Source organism: Rattus norvegicus, chromosome 19, assembly GCF_036323735.1.
Source record: "Rattus norvegicus strain BN/NHsdMcwi chromosome 19, GRCr8, whole genome shotgun sequence".
Lineage (NCBI taxonomy): Eukaryota > Metazoa > Chordata > Mammalia > Rodentia > Muridae > Rattus > Rattus norvegicus.
The window spans coordinates 39,756,299-39,770,878 of NC_086037.1; the positions used below are offsets into that span (position 1 = coordinate 39,756,299).

The 14,580-nt window shown below is 41.3% G+C and overlaps 4 protein-coding genes and 1 pseudogene across 7 annotated transcripts in view; 1 reads left to right on the forward strand and 4 right to left on the reverse strand.

Moving 5' to 3' along the window:
• LOC134478811 (disks large homolog 5-like) overlaps window positions 1–14,580 on the reverse strand; it is a 272,163-nt gene that overhangs the window by 224,911 nt on the left and 32,672 nt on the right. The window lies entirely within an intron of this gene.
• The window catches only part of LOC134483318 (igE-binding protein-like), a 43,708-nt gene that overhangs the window by 6,522 nt on the left and 22,606 nt on the right, over window positions 1–14,580 (forward strand). Inside the window, exons 2-3 of the mRNA XM_063278609.1 lie at window positions 1,074–1,183; window positions 3,748–3,903. The gene's annotated coding sequence lies outside the window, so the exon portion shown is untranslated. The remainder of the gene's footprint in view (window positions 1–1,073; window positions 1,184–3,747; window positions 3,904–14,580) is intronic.
• Window positions 5,627–8,429, reverse strand: Ppp1cb-ps3 (protein phosphatase 1 catalytic subunit beta, pseudogene 3; annotated as a pseudogene).
• Window positions 5,627–14,580, reverse strand: part of Dlg5l15 (discs large MAGUK scaffold protein 5 like 15) — an 88,735-nt gene continuing 79,781 nt past the window's right edge. For both annotated transcript variants that reach the window (XM_063278631.1, XM_063278630.1), the window contains one exon: window positions 5,627–5,907. The gene's annotated coding sequence lies outside the window, so the exon portion shown is untranslated. The remainder of the gene's footprint in view (window positions 5,908–14,580) is intronic.
• Ervk-21l3 (endogenous retrovirus group K member 21 Env polyprotein-like 3) overlaps window positions 9,674–14,580 on the reverse strand; it is a 53,149-nt gene continuing 48,242 nt past the window's right edge. Inside the window, exons 4-5 of the mRNA XM_063278610.1 lie at window positions 12,034–12,817; window positions 9,674–10,862 (exon numbers count right to left, since the gene is read on the reverse strand). Coding sequence (XP_063134680.1) covers window positions 12,466–12,817 — 352 coding nt within the window. The 3' untranslated portion in view covers window positions 9,674–10,862; window positions 12,034–12,465. The remainder of the gene's footprint in view (window positions 10,863–12,033; window positions 12,818–14,580) is intronic.

Sequence of the window (14,580 nt, forward strand, 5' to 3'; positions counted from 1 at the left end):
AAGGAAGGGACAGCACAGAATAGGAAAATGTAGGGGCTGAGGGTGGCAAGCATGTAGGCCTGCTAGCAAGCTACAGGCTGTGCGTGGGCAGCAGTGCAGCTCTGGCCAAGTCAGCGTAAGAGGAGTTTCAAGGTAAGGAGGCCGGCTGGGGTTGACGCTTTGACAACAAAGATAGCGTAGAGTTAGTGGTTGTATTATGAGACTTTTGTCCCTGGAAAAAAATAAATAAAAAATTCCAGTTGCTGCCTTCAGTGGCCAGACCTTCAACACTTGCTAACAAAAGGAGAGTGTTCATTAAGAGAAGTTCTTTAAGGGAGCCTGCCTTATCTGCTGGCCCTATTCCAAGAGAGGAGTTGACCTCCAACATTAAGTAACCTTCCCTGTTAGTCATCATTGACATGGAGAGTGCCTTTGATCCTATCCCCACAGCAGCCAGTTCCTGCCCCTGTGGTCAAAATGCCCCAGGTTGGGGGGGGGCAGAGAAGCCCCTAAAATAGTTTCAAAGAATCTACAACAAACTGTGAAGAACTTTGTTTTGCCAGTCAAAATTTAGAATTCAGGCTTTGGCTGTGGCCAAGGTCAGGATTAATGTTTTCTTTTCCATGGGCCTTTAACCCAGTGAGAGAGCTTGGTAAAGGACTACTACTACAGTCCTGATAGCCCCAGGTGAACTGGTTACAATTCTTTTGTCAGCCACTTAGTATCTAACACCCAGGTTCTAACCCTCTCTCCATCCTATTGTTATTAGTTCTTACTAGAAGCCTAGTGTCCTTCAGAGACTGGGTTTATTGAGAGACAGAGCCACTGAGCTGACACTGAAGGGAGGTACTTCTTAAGTAAAATCTAAGTCCAGAGAGATAGTCGATAACAGATCAGCTGCCTCTCTGCTTGCCTTTCTGTTTCACAGGAACAAAGCTTGTGCTTATTTCTACAACGGCCTTTTTGTCCCAAGAAGGCCTCCTGGTTTAGCTGTGTGACTAAATGCTGTTTGCCCTCTTCAGTAGACCTCTATTCTCAAGATTCCCTTGTTTTCTCACCATCCCATCTGAGATGCTTGTTAGTAACTGTTACAGGTCTTCTTTACCACTGAGGAAAGACGGAATCCTACTAGTGGCCAGAAAGAATGTTCCAGACATGGATGGAAGACCGTCACTCCTGACTGTTGACTTAAATACCCCTGAAGGTAGGGAGTGCTCCAGGTCTGCCACCAGGCTCCAAGGGTGGGTCTCCAAGGGGCTAGAAAATGCCCCACCAATTTGGCTAAAGTAAGAAAAAGATATAAAGAAAAAGTTACAGAAACTTGAAGGGTTAAGCTAAGTCACTGAGAGAGTTGTTGTAAGTTGCAGAGAAAATAAGGTTGATATATGGTTCAGGGTCGGTGCACAAAAGTAGACAGCAACTAATAGCTGTAGAAGAAGATACAGACAGACTGAGGAAGAGAAAGAGGGAAGAAGGTAAAAAGAACAGGAAGCTAGGGAAGAAAAGAGACAAGAGAGGAACATATACTGGCCACAGTAGTTAGGGAACCTAGGAAGATAGTACCTGGCAACAGAAGAGAATTCCTGGCTAAAGATCAGTGTGCCTAATACGAAGAAAAAGGACACTGGGTCAGGGACTGCCCAAGAAAGAACAAGAGGGGCCACTGGAGAGCTTCTTGGTCCTAGAGTGCTGGCTATGTACAGAGATAGAAGGGAAGTGTGGATACAGGGACCCAATGCTCTGTGCTCCTATGCCCCCCCCAGTGGGCCAATATCCAAAGACCTTGAGTGCAAGGGGCTACTGGCAACGAACAATACTTATGGACTGCCCGAAGAACAGTGGACCTTGGCGTGGGCCGGGTAACCCACCCACTAGTTCATGGTCATGCCTGACTGCCCCTATCCCTTGCTCATGAGAAAATTGCTCTCCAAAATGGCTTGCGTGTGCTAAAATGGCTGGGTGAGGCCATGTGTATGCATATCTACAGAGTGTTTATGTGGAGCTTAAGACCTGTCTCAGTGCACCAGTACCTGATGCTGGGAGATGTGTGTGTGGCTTAGTGCCGTTCTGCCTGGAACACATCATTCCTGCCAACCGGGCTCTGACAATTATCACCCAATCCAAGACTTAAACTGTGGTAGAGTGGCTGATGTTTTGCCTTTAAATGAAATGTCCCAGAGGATAGGATCACTGATCAGCTGACATGGACTAGATTCTCCACCTGTTGGGGGCAATCTGGTCACCTTGCTGCCCAATCCTGACCTGGAGCCACCACAGCACAAGTGTCAAGCACTGGCAGAAGCCCACGGGTGGAGGAAAGACCTCTGTGACTGGCTGATTGACCCCTGCTGAAAGCCGAGGACCTTGTCCACAGACGGGAACAGTCCTCTTCATGAAGGTCAGAGATAAGTGGGTGCTGCCATGGTGGGCAACAAACACAATGTCATCTGGGATGGCTGAACTTCTACCCCCCAGCACATCAGCGCTGCAGATGCCTTTACCATCTCTTGGATGCCCTGATGAAGCCAACAACTGTGAGTACTATTCATTGCTCAGGATATCAGAAGGAAGAGATTCAGTGGCATGGGACAGTAACAAAGCAGATAAAGTGGCTTGGAAAATGGCTATGCAGGATCCTATCCTGGTTACAGGCCTACAAGAGGCAGCCACTGGAAACTGGGATTGGACTAAGGGATGGCCTCACTTAAAATGTACAACAGAAGAAAAGGCCCAAATTGCTTAAAAGAAGAAAAAAAAAAGACAATGACACACTTGAGAAAAAAACTATATTCCTCAGAGAAAGATACGTCAGTAAGTAAATGCTTAACAAGAAAACAGGACAAAGAGACACATATTTCAGTTATCTGGAGTAGAGTCCTCTGCAGTAAGAACTAATGATTTTGATTTTGCTTGATGTCTGCTGTTATGTCCCTCATTTCATTTCAGATTTATGTATTAATTTATGTATTATCTCTCTGGTGTGTAGTTGTTTGAGGGAGGAGTAGTTTGTAGTTGTTTCTTTTGTGGATCTTCTGAAAAAAAATTCAGCTCTTGGCTTCCTTGAAGCTTTGTATTATTCACTTTGTTTCTAAATGTTTCATTCGAGCCCTGAGTTTATTTCCTGCCTTCAAATCCTACCAGACTCTCTATAGGATGAGGCTTTGCCTGACCTTGGTAAGAGCAGCATGTGATAAATGAAGCTTTTGCTGCTCTCTGTAGTGGTCAAAATCTCACTGAAAACCTTGCATAGCCCAGTTTTAGACTGTATTAAAGTAGCCCACCATTTCAGCGCTCCCTGCAAGGTGCCATGGGACAGTAGTAACATGAGTCTGCATGCACCTCGACAGATTTCAGTTCAGTCTTCTAACACATTTTATGAAAATTTATAGTGAGTTCATGGATGAACATGCGCGCGCAAACACACGCACACACACACACACACACACACACACACACTCACACACTTTACTGACATGGTGCACATTCTTTGTACACCAAGAATAAAGTGAGCAGTGAGGAAAATACACCAATAATGGAATTGATGGAGGAAGCAGTGGGGAAGCTCATACTTAGAGTTACTTAAAGGCCCTCTGCAGGCTCTCCTTCTGTTGGAGGCTAAACTTGAAATTCAATGTAGTTCTTTATTTTCTTACTCTGTAACACACAAGACTAGGGTGGAAACTAGGGCTTTGAGCATTTTTGTCAGGTACAGTCACATTGAATTAAATCCTAGGGCTAGAACACTATTAATCTTCTACTAAATTACAGAGCAGCCTGGAGGAAGACACTCAGCCGACAATGTAGCCATCTCAAGACAGGCCCCGACAATGGCTAACAGACTTGATGAAGACTGGAAACGTTTGTTAATTCAGAGAGAAAAGAAGCCCCTCCGTCTACACTGTACTCTAAGGACAGTTTATTCAGGTAAGGAAGACATGAACTATTGTCTCATGTCACAGATGTTAGCACAAAGTATCCAAGGTATTGTATGCCAATGGTAGCATTAACAGAACAAAGCACACAGTGTCATGAAGACATAATTATGAGTTTCTGTAGCAAGACCCAGGCCTCTTCCAGGGTCTTAGATAGTAACAGAGAACCTCAAATACGGTAGTGATGTGATAGTGTGGTGTGAATCTAGCTACAACTAGCTTCTATTTTGTCACAGATGGCTCTTTTGTGTCATGGTCAGCTTATGATGAATGAGTAGAAGACCTAAGCTTGAGAATAAGTAAAGACTACATTGCTTCTCTAGCTGAAGAGTTTTTAAAAGCCCTGGTGTGACAGCAAATTTTGTGGACATTCTGGATTATTCCTCCTGTACTTTAACTCTCTGAGTCACCTGCACTCACAGTAAGTTAGTTCAATTCCATAAATTGGAATTTAGTCACCTGGAAAAAATGCTTTATCAATAGGATCCCAGATTTGCCACGGAAAAGGGGTAGCTTGAACTGTCCCACCTAGGTTTTGGGCTTGCACAGGCCTGCTCTCCAAAAGAAATGTGTGTTCACAGCTACAGGCTGCTTTCACTATGGATGCTCTTGACATTCCTCCCTAAATTGCTTACATTAAGATAATTTTCTTTCTATGGAAAAAGTTCATTATGCCAAGCTGGCATACAGGAATCTAGTTTCTATTCTGTATTTTATAAGATGTGCTTAATATATATATGATCATCACTGATAATAGCTGAAAGATCTGCTCTAATATGGAAACTCGGTGATGCTGGAGGATGATCCTGAACCCACAATGAGCAGTGGGGACACCAGGCCCCACTACAGATGCCTGGCAACCTAGCACATTGAGCACGCACAGCTCTTTAAGTTACCTATGAATACACATCTCCTGAGATCTCTCTACTTCATTGGAGGTGATCCTGTCCACCTAATACAGCACATGCCCTGGAAGGACAAAAGCCACCTGCAGGAGCTATGGTGACTGACTCATAGATTAGAGTATCTGCTGCTCTCTCAGAAGAACCACATGGTCTCCAGTAATCATCGACAATAGGTAATGTGACACTTTCTTTTGGAGTATCAGGGAAATTCACCCAGGACAGGCCACAGACATAAAGTAGGAAAAAAAAGATCCATTGACATAAATGATAAAACTAAGTCTAATCTGCAACAATAAAAACACAGCATACTTATGGTCAAGGACAAGAGCATCTGTCTAAACCTGTTTCCCAACACGACTTTGAAGGTCAGAACCTCTGGGGTTAATACTGAGGTTGTATTGCAAGAAAAGCTGAAGCACATGGTTCTCCATTAGGATTACTTCTATATTCCTTTCTGAATGTTGTCGATTTTTTTGCAGCTGTATAGCAATGAGTGTATATTATTCAATATGTGGTGCACAGGGTCAATTATGATTGTGTGTTGTAGACTCTTATATACTGAGATTAGGAGAACACATGACAGCATGGATAAAGTATGGCAGGGGTTACACCATAAAGTGGCATCTGAGAGAAAGCCACATTATCCACACAGAAGACACTATCACACTGGGTACCCCTTGGTGACTTTGAATTCACTATTTAGCCCAGGCTCCCTTGAACATGCAGAGATCCATCTCTAGTTGTCAGTTCTAAGTCCACAGGAGGGGACAGAATCCTTGAATAAGAAAGATGGTCTTAAGATTCAAGAGATTAAAAAAAATCCATTTTTATTCTTAAGGAATACAATTAAGAACAAAACAGGATTAAAATGAATTAATATAAATATTTAAAAGTATTTTAAAAAATGAAAATAGTAACAAGAACATATAACTATGAAACAACAAAATGAAAACTTCAATTAAAATCAAAACAGAAATATTTCTAAACAGCATATTCTTAACGAACATTTAGAAGCACAGATGTATTGCTATTTCTCCTCTAGCACACATAATGAAAGGCGGTCCCCCAAGTTGTCTCTCAAGTGGTGTTTTCTGAAGAAGAAAGTGAGTAAGACCCTCAGATGTCCTACCCCGATACTCTAGACCAACAACTTTGCATTTAAAAAGCGTTCACGGGGAGGACATGGTCACAGAATTATCAATTCCCCTATTTGATACACCAAATGCCCAGAAGTGCCAGTAGGTTACAGGCTGAATCTTGGTTTACCTGCTCCAAATACTTTTTGTTCTGTAGAAAAATATTTGTAACACACATCCTCTAATATATAAAGCTAAGGATGACCCTGCCAGTTAGAGGAAGTCAAAGGAGTTCTAAGAACGCAAGGTCACTGCCACGGAGCACAATTCTCTCTCTGTTACTCTGTCAGATATTCACTGTATTTAAAGAAGCAATGAGAGTGAAATACATTGCTGCCCTGTCTAAATTCAGAAAAGTTGGACCCTCCATGACTCCTGATGGTGTTATTATATCAATGTAACCTAACAAATCCTCTTTATTTTTTTAATGTGCAGAAATTATTGCCACTATACTTCACTACGAATCATGTCTATACACATCATGAGCTTTGATTATGAAAGCTCAGAGTAAAAATCCTTAGTGACATAGCCTTACAGACAAAAACAACATTCATATGGCAATTATTAGCCAGTGAAGCACCCAGTGCTCAGAGCTGACAATGCCCCACTGACCAGCGTTCATTTAAACACATCCTTCACAGAGAGAGGGAAAGAAGAGCCAGCTTTCCAAGGCTTCTCAAAAAGGATTCTCATGTTCTGTGGATCTAAAAACAAACAAAAAAAACAAACAACAACAAAACCCAAAAAAAAAACAAAACCAATGCAGGAGAGGGAAATACCAGAAAGTTAAGCATGCCAAAAGGGGTCTCCTTTGAATTAAAACCTAAAGCCAAGGTACCACATAATCACATCACCAACTAGTTTTGGATAGTACTATATGAGCCTTTTCTTAAATGAAATCTACTGCACAATAGAGCATCAATAAATTAAAGGTCAGAGTGCACAAATCCAAATCAGTGGCAATTTGTAAAAAGCAAAATTGTCATTATCAGCTGCAAAGTTTGCCCAGTCAAACTGATTAAAATCACTGGATCAAATAGTTTGTATCTTTTTAAAACCTATCGACCTCTAAATATCCTTTTTATTATGAGGCGTCAGTTTTCTTAGTAAGATCCAACAGTTACTTAAGTAGATGAGTGAAGGAAAGTAATAGTCAGTGAACGTCTTTAAAGCTCTTCCCATTTTCACTCTTTAAAATGGTTAGGGAAGAACAGGAAAAGTAGATGCCATGATTCTAGCAAAAACAACTAAACAAAACAAGCCCAAAATAAAGAAACAACCAAGCAACACTAAAGCCAATTCACACAGATGGATCTTCATGCTCTCATCTGGGTAACTAACGCAGCTAGTTTAACTGGGATGCTTTTCAACTTTAAAAACTGTGATATGAGAAGATAGAACGTTAATGGATGCTTTTGAATTGGAATTTAACTTTGTTGAATATTATAACAGAGTATACTTATTACAATACAGTGTAGCACGTCTTTCTATTAGAAAAAAATTAAGATTCTTTACCTGTCTCCTTAAGTTAAAGGTGTGACATCATAAAGGGTGTCCAATGGCTGGATGGTTTTACAGTGCACACATATATTATGAAGTATGTCCTTAACAAATCTGATGGTTTCTCTTTCCGGAATTCCTGTCTTCACCTTTTTTTCAGTGGATTAGCTGTTCGAGGTAGAGTGACAGGACGCCCAGAATCCAGCCCACCATCCTGGTACTTAGCTTTCTTTTCAGATGGTTTCAATATCTCGAATGAACACATCAAAGTTTCATCCACACTCATCATACCACCAGCATTGCCAAAGTCGCCACAGTAATTTGGGGCAGAAAATAAAGTTACCAATTGTCTTTTAGCAAAAAATTTATATCCGTCTTCTACCACCTGATGGGCTCGACAAATAAAGTCTAAATCATGACGATTCAGAAATTTACTGACTACATCAGCTCCAAAAGTAAAAGAAACACCACGATCATTTTCTCCCCAGCCTTGTACATCCTTATCTGGGTCGGAGCACAGTAAATCACACAGCAAACCTATATCAGGTACGCCAGTGGGTCTCATAATTCTCCAAATCTGTTCCATAGACTGTGGGTCTGGTGACTCATGGTTTCCTGGTAGAAGAAAGAAGTTCTCCGGGTATTTGATTTTGTAAGCCAATGGCAAACAGATGGTTTCCAAAGACTGCTTTCCTCTGTCCACATAATCTCCTATGAAAAGATCGTTGGCTTCTGGTGGAAAACCTCCATACTCAAATAATCTCAGTAAGTCTGAATACTGTCCATGAATAGCTCCACAAATCTTCAGTGATGCTTCCAATTCCAAGAATAGGCTGGCTAAGAAAGATTTCACGAGACGTGATACACAGCCATCGGACTTCTGCTTCAGTCATCTGCACAATTTTTCCGGGATGACATCCTTGTACCTCCAGCAGGCGGGTGGTGAAGTTGTCCACGTTCAGCTCCCCTTCAGCCATCTTCTGGGCACCAGATTCTCCTCCCTGCAGCAGGAACAAGGGCTTCTCCCAGGTGGCTGCAGCAGTGGCAGCGGCTTGGCATTCTCACCTATGAGTCTCTATGCCTTTCTACCCCAGTTCCAACCCACCCCAGGCAGGGACCCTCCCCCCACCCACTCCCTGCCCAGCAGGGAGAGCATTCAGGCATGCCAGCCACCAGCAGCACCCACTAGAAATAAAAGGGGAAGCCCTTGGTCCTGCCAAGACTGAACCCCCAGTGAAGGGGCTTGTTGGGGGGAGGGTGGTAATGGGAAAAGGATGGGGATGGGAACACCAATACAGAAGGGGAGGGGGAGGCCTTAGGGGGATGTTTGCCTGGAAACCTGGAAAGGTAATAACAATTGAAATTTAAATAACAAATACCCAATTAATAAAGATGGAGAAAAAACAGAAAAAAGTGTCACACATTTAAAACAGAAGAATATGGACCCTAATTTTAAAGCACAGCTCTGTCAATTAACTAAACCTTTAAGGAAGCTCAGAAAAGCAGGCCAACCAATTATTTTCTCGGTTTAAGTATCTGTAATGTCGCATAAATAATAACGTCCATTTCTTGCTATTGTGGAGGAAACTAAATAGTTAATATGTAATCACGTAAGTTTTGAAGTACCATCCATTTTTCTGTTCATTAAATCAATCTTCCTCATTTCATTGATCAAGTATGTATGTTTTCTTTTCATAGTTACATGTATAACAAAACCAGTATAAAAACCTTCAGAATTGTATAAGCTTTCACTTTTAACAAATTAAATTAGCTATTCTTTGTATTTCAGCTGAACATTTAAATGTTCTTCATATGTCCAAATGCTAGTTTATTAGGTACCTATAAACTTTAAACTCTTTGCCTGAGAGCATGAGTACTATTTAATTATATAGGAACTACACTCAGGCTGTCTTTGTATTAGAAGCAATTATATCAGACTCTAAGAAAAATTACTTTTGCTTAGAAGTTTGTGTGTGTATGAGTGAGAGTGTGTGTGCGTGTGTGTGTGAATGTGTGTGTGAGTGTGTGTGTGTGTTGCAGCACATGAACAAACAGCTTTCAGGAGCCATTTCCCTCCTTCAGTCATGTGCATCCAAGGATTTAACCCAGATTGTCGCGGTCGGCAATCTTGGAGGTTCCAAGGATCCGCGGGGGGACCCCTGTTGAGGACACGTGTGGAGCGGAGACGGGATGGCGAACAGAGACACAGACACAGAGAGAGTGTGGTCAGCTGTTGTAACTTTACTGAGAGAGCATCAGACATTTATACACAATTTTTATTGTATAACAATCTTGGACCATGGCCAAGAACATTTGATTTTTCTGTAAAAAGGTATAGCTTGCTTTTTTTTTTTTTTAGACGAGCCGCAGTCAGCCAGCCTAGTCTAGTTTTCCGTTTGTCACATCAAGGAGGAAGTTTTAGGGGACCGCAAGTCTGGCATATCTTACGCCATCAGGTCTGTGTATCTAGTTCTATCGCTCTAGTTAACCCTTTGATCCCATCTTTGTTAGTCTGTAGATGTACATCCAAGGCTTGGGGCAATAATATTGTATGTCTGATCCCTGTCTAAAGTATCTGATGATCTGTGACCTTACCTCCCATTTCTCTTCTTCTGAGAGCACACACCAAGGAGGACGGGCTCTTGTCAATCTTTCTGACCAAGACAGTGACAAATACCTGACCCTATATCCATCCTTAGTAACCCACCTATCAAAATTCAAATCATATTCTCCAGTATATGGTAATGGAGCATCCGTTGGTCGATGCACATATGGTCTCCTGTAAGTACCTGGTTGCCACTACCTGTTTCTATACTCTGTAAAATATTCATAGCCGACCCAAAGCTCAAGGAATCATTTCTCAACAGTTCTACCAACACCCTAATAGAAGAAGCATCACTATCCTTATAAGTATAATTCTTTGTTAAATCTTATATTTTCTTATCTATAAGAGAAGACATAATCTGTAACCTTGGAGTCCCTGTCATCAGAGGCTCTGTCTGCTGTAAAGAGGAAGCAGGAAAGCTTGTGGTATTAGTGATCAAAAATAGATCACGACCTTCTGTCCTATTATTAAAGGAAGTCTCTATCTTGCCAAGATCATATTCAGAATCAAACAAAGAAAAAATAAAGAAATAAGTGTTGACAACGATCTTTCCCATGACCCAGATGTCCATCAGCCCAGAGCCAAGTTTGTAACAGGGGGCAAGTCCAGGTGCACATCTTCTTGGAGTCCGCCGCATGCAAGCAGGGGGCTTAACCACGTGTGGTGCGAACCCTCGAACGGGCTCCCACTCAGGCGTCATGTCTGCCCCGGAGCTCGGTTATCTCTGCTGCAGGCGCGGCAGTTCTTCCTTTTTTATTTTTTAAAAGCACCAAATTGAGATCTGTTTGAACCTGGGCAATGGAATCTGTAAAGCATCGGAATATAATTGGGAAGATCATTAATATAACAACAAGTAGTAAAATCCCAACTCCAATAAAAATAAAATATTGTATCCAATCGATTGGATTTAATGATTTAACTCTATCTGTAAAGGATCTTGTCAATCTAGAGAGGTCCACTGTATCTACATGTTGTTTACTCATTTCTGTGATTAAGGACATCAATTTCTGAATATTATAAGAAATGTTATCATCATCCCATATGTCTAGCAAATGTGTTTTGGTCCTTTCTCATTTTTCTGTAGCATTATAAGGTAAAGGAGTCACACAAATAAAATCATAATTAGCGTGACAGCGTGTGGCCATCTTAGTCTTAATGTTTGTAACATCTCGTCCTAATTCTAATACTACCTCTTCTAGGGCATTTAATCTAGTTTCTAATTTCAAATCTATAATCTTTTGTTCTGATAATGTAAGGGTAACATTCTTATGGAGATCATTAACAAAAGTGGCAGTCTGTATTTCCTTAACCAAAGCAATAGTAGAAACAGCAAAAGAAGTAACAATAGCTATCAAAGCGGTTATACCTAGAATTAAGGCTGTTACAAATCTTTTTGTCCTAATCAAACCCGTAGCATACCTAATAGTCTGGATAGCAGAATCATCAAACCATGGCTCATCTCCCAAATCTACTGGTAACAAAACATAAGGAGGTCTCCTGACAATCAATATAACAGATCCCGATATAGTGGAATCAATGTAATTAGTCAGCTTGTATGATGTACACTTAATATTAAAAATAGATTTAACCTTATCTATGTTAATCAATTGTGGCAATCCTACTAATATTGTATAGGGATAGGTAACACAAGCAGAAACTGAAACAGCATCATAATCAGCAGCTCCTGGTTTCTTCAGCAAAAGTTTTTCACTAGAAGCAACCAGTCGGAACAGTTCTGGATGTTCTATCAGTGGTTTGTTCTGTCTATCAGGGAGGTCCGTGTGGAGTGGCTCTCAGAACCATGTCGGTTCTACCCACCCCGTATCATACCATCTTTTGATCGGTTTTTCAACTGGAGGCACGTAGTTCCCATAAAGTTTTGAGTTGGTGGAGAGATAATTATTTTGATCTTTATCAGGTGAGGACATGGAGAAGTCCCAGAGAAGTCTAGCAGCGCCTAAGGGAGAGAATCTTACCCCATTGTCAGGGAAGGCACATGGAAGCCAGCGCGGGAAAGCATTTTCATCTTGCTCCCAAAGGGCGTCCTTTTTAAATGTTGTTCTGTAATGGGGGTAGCGCGGCGGAAGATTCTTTGTTGTGGTATAATGTTGTCTTTTTTCTTCTTTATCGCTCACGGTGGTCATCCACAATTCCCACATACGCCGCCCATTGTCCTTTCCATCTGGTTTGGTATTGTCTAAGGTGGGGGTATCTGTGTTAAACACCCTTTTTCCCACTTGAAAACAGCCCACTGGCACTGAAGGGGAGAAAGAGAAGCAAATGGGCAGAGAATCGGACTTTCCCTCAAAATCTACATAACCCGAGCTGTTCTTTAGAAGGTGAAAGTCAGGCGATCCCCCTATCACTAATGTTTGATTGGTTAAAACCTTGATGTGATCTGACACCTCTCACCCTACAGGATGTAATATGGGTGGCTTTGGTAAGTAAGCCCAATAACTTTCCCCTAAAGCGGTGGGCGCACTCATAACTGTAAGCATAGCCACAAACAGCAAGGTTGTCGTTTCCGGGGCATGTGTAGCCTTCAATACTTCCTTTGTCTGAGCTGTCAGGGTTTTAAGTTGTGTCCACGTCGGCGTCTGGCGTGGTTTTATTTTTGGCTCTAGGCGAGTCGCCTTGATCTTTTTGGCCAGGTTTCGCATTATCCGGCGGTTTGGCCTCTTTTGGCGTGGGGGACGGATGTCCGTTTTCTTTGGCTGGCCTGATGAGTCTGTCTGGGACCCAAATTGGTGATTCGGCATTCTGTGGGAAAACACAAGCATAGCCTCATCCAGAGGCAATTAGCACATCTGGCCCCTTCTATAGGCCAGTTAATTGGTCTTTCTATCTGACCAGAGGTTTAGGAGCACTCTCCTTCTCTGTCCAATGTCTTTTGGCGGCTGTAAGCCCCTGGTTATCTGTATTTACATGATTCAAAACGAATAGGGAATGGCTAAGCAAATGATGGGGAGTTGTATACTTACCTGTTGACCTTAACTTTTGAATCTGTGCTTTAATATTCTGATGTATACGTTCCACAATGGCTTGCCCTTGTGGGTTGTATGGAATTCCTGTGACATGGGCTATGTTCCACTGTTGATAAAAATGTTCTAAGGTTTTTGTCACATAGGCAGGTGCATTGTCAGTCTTTATTTTCTTCGGGATACCCATGTAAGAGAAACTCTGTACCAGGTGTTGTATTATATCTTTCACTGCCTCTCCCGTTCTGGCAGAGGCAAACACCATGTGTGAGTAGGTATCCACTGTGACATGGACATAACTCAATTTTCCAAACTCTGTTATGTGAGTCACATCCATTTGTCATAAAATGTGAGGTTTTAATCCTCGTGGATTAACTCTCATCTTTAATGTATTCCCCCAATCTGGACAATGAGGACAAGATTTAATTATTTCTCGTGCCTGTTCACGAGTAACTTGAAAATGATATCTAAGTGTAGCAGCATTCTGATGATGTAGATCATGACTCTTCTTAGCTGTCTCTACAGCCTGTATGATTTTTGTTAGTGAATCTGTTAAAGCATTTCCTTGGGCTATAGGACCTGGAAGCCCCGAGTGGCCCCTCACGTGCCCTATAAAATATTTATTTTGTCTCTGTTGAATAGATTCTTGTAACTGTTTTAATTTGAGATAAATCTTGGTTCTCGGCGACAGGACTGCCGTCTCTATTTCCGGAAACAAGTTAAATATATATTTGGAGTCTGTGTAAAGGTTGAAAGCCTGTTTCACTTCTGTAAAAGCTATTAAGACTGCTTTAATTTCAGCCTGTTGAGCTGAATACCCTGAATTCTTCTTAATAATGGGGTCCCTATTTTGTATACACACCACTGATCGTCCATTTGAGGACCCATCAGTGAATATATTGATTCCATCTTCTAATGGAGTTTTAGAATATCTTCTAGGGAAAATCACCTCATTTTCTAATACAAAAGTTAAAACTGGATCCTGAGGTAAATGGAAAAATATTTTCTCTGTAAAGCCAATTAAGGATATGATCCATTTATCATTTTCTTGTAATAATTGTTCTAGTTGAGCTTTATTATATGGGATGACAATATTATATACATCTCTTCCAAATAATTCCTTAGACCTGTGTCTTCCCTTGATAATCAATTGAGTGTATAGGGTATCATAAGAAACCAAAACTTTATGTGAAATATGAGGTAAATGAATCCATTCTAATATCCCATTCTGCCACAGGCAGGCTGTGGGGGTATAATTAGTTTTTAGAATGTACAAGGACCACTCTTTAGCAGGATCCAAGCGTTGGACCCTTGCTAGAGTCAATTTTTCATTTACTTTGTTTAATGTCTCACAGGCCTCAATAGTCAATTGTCTGGTAGATATGGGGTTAGGATCTCCATTAAGTATCTCAAATAATGGTTTCAACTCTCCGGTAGTTATTTTCAAATAGGGTCTGATCCAATTAATATTACCCAAAAGCTTTTGAAAATCATTTAACGTTCTTGTCTTGTAACGTTATCATGTCTTATCTATAATTTCTGATA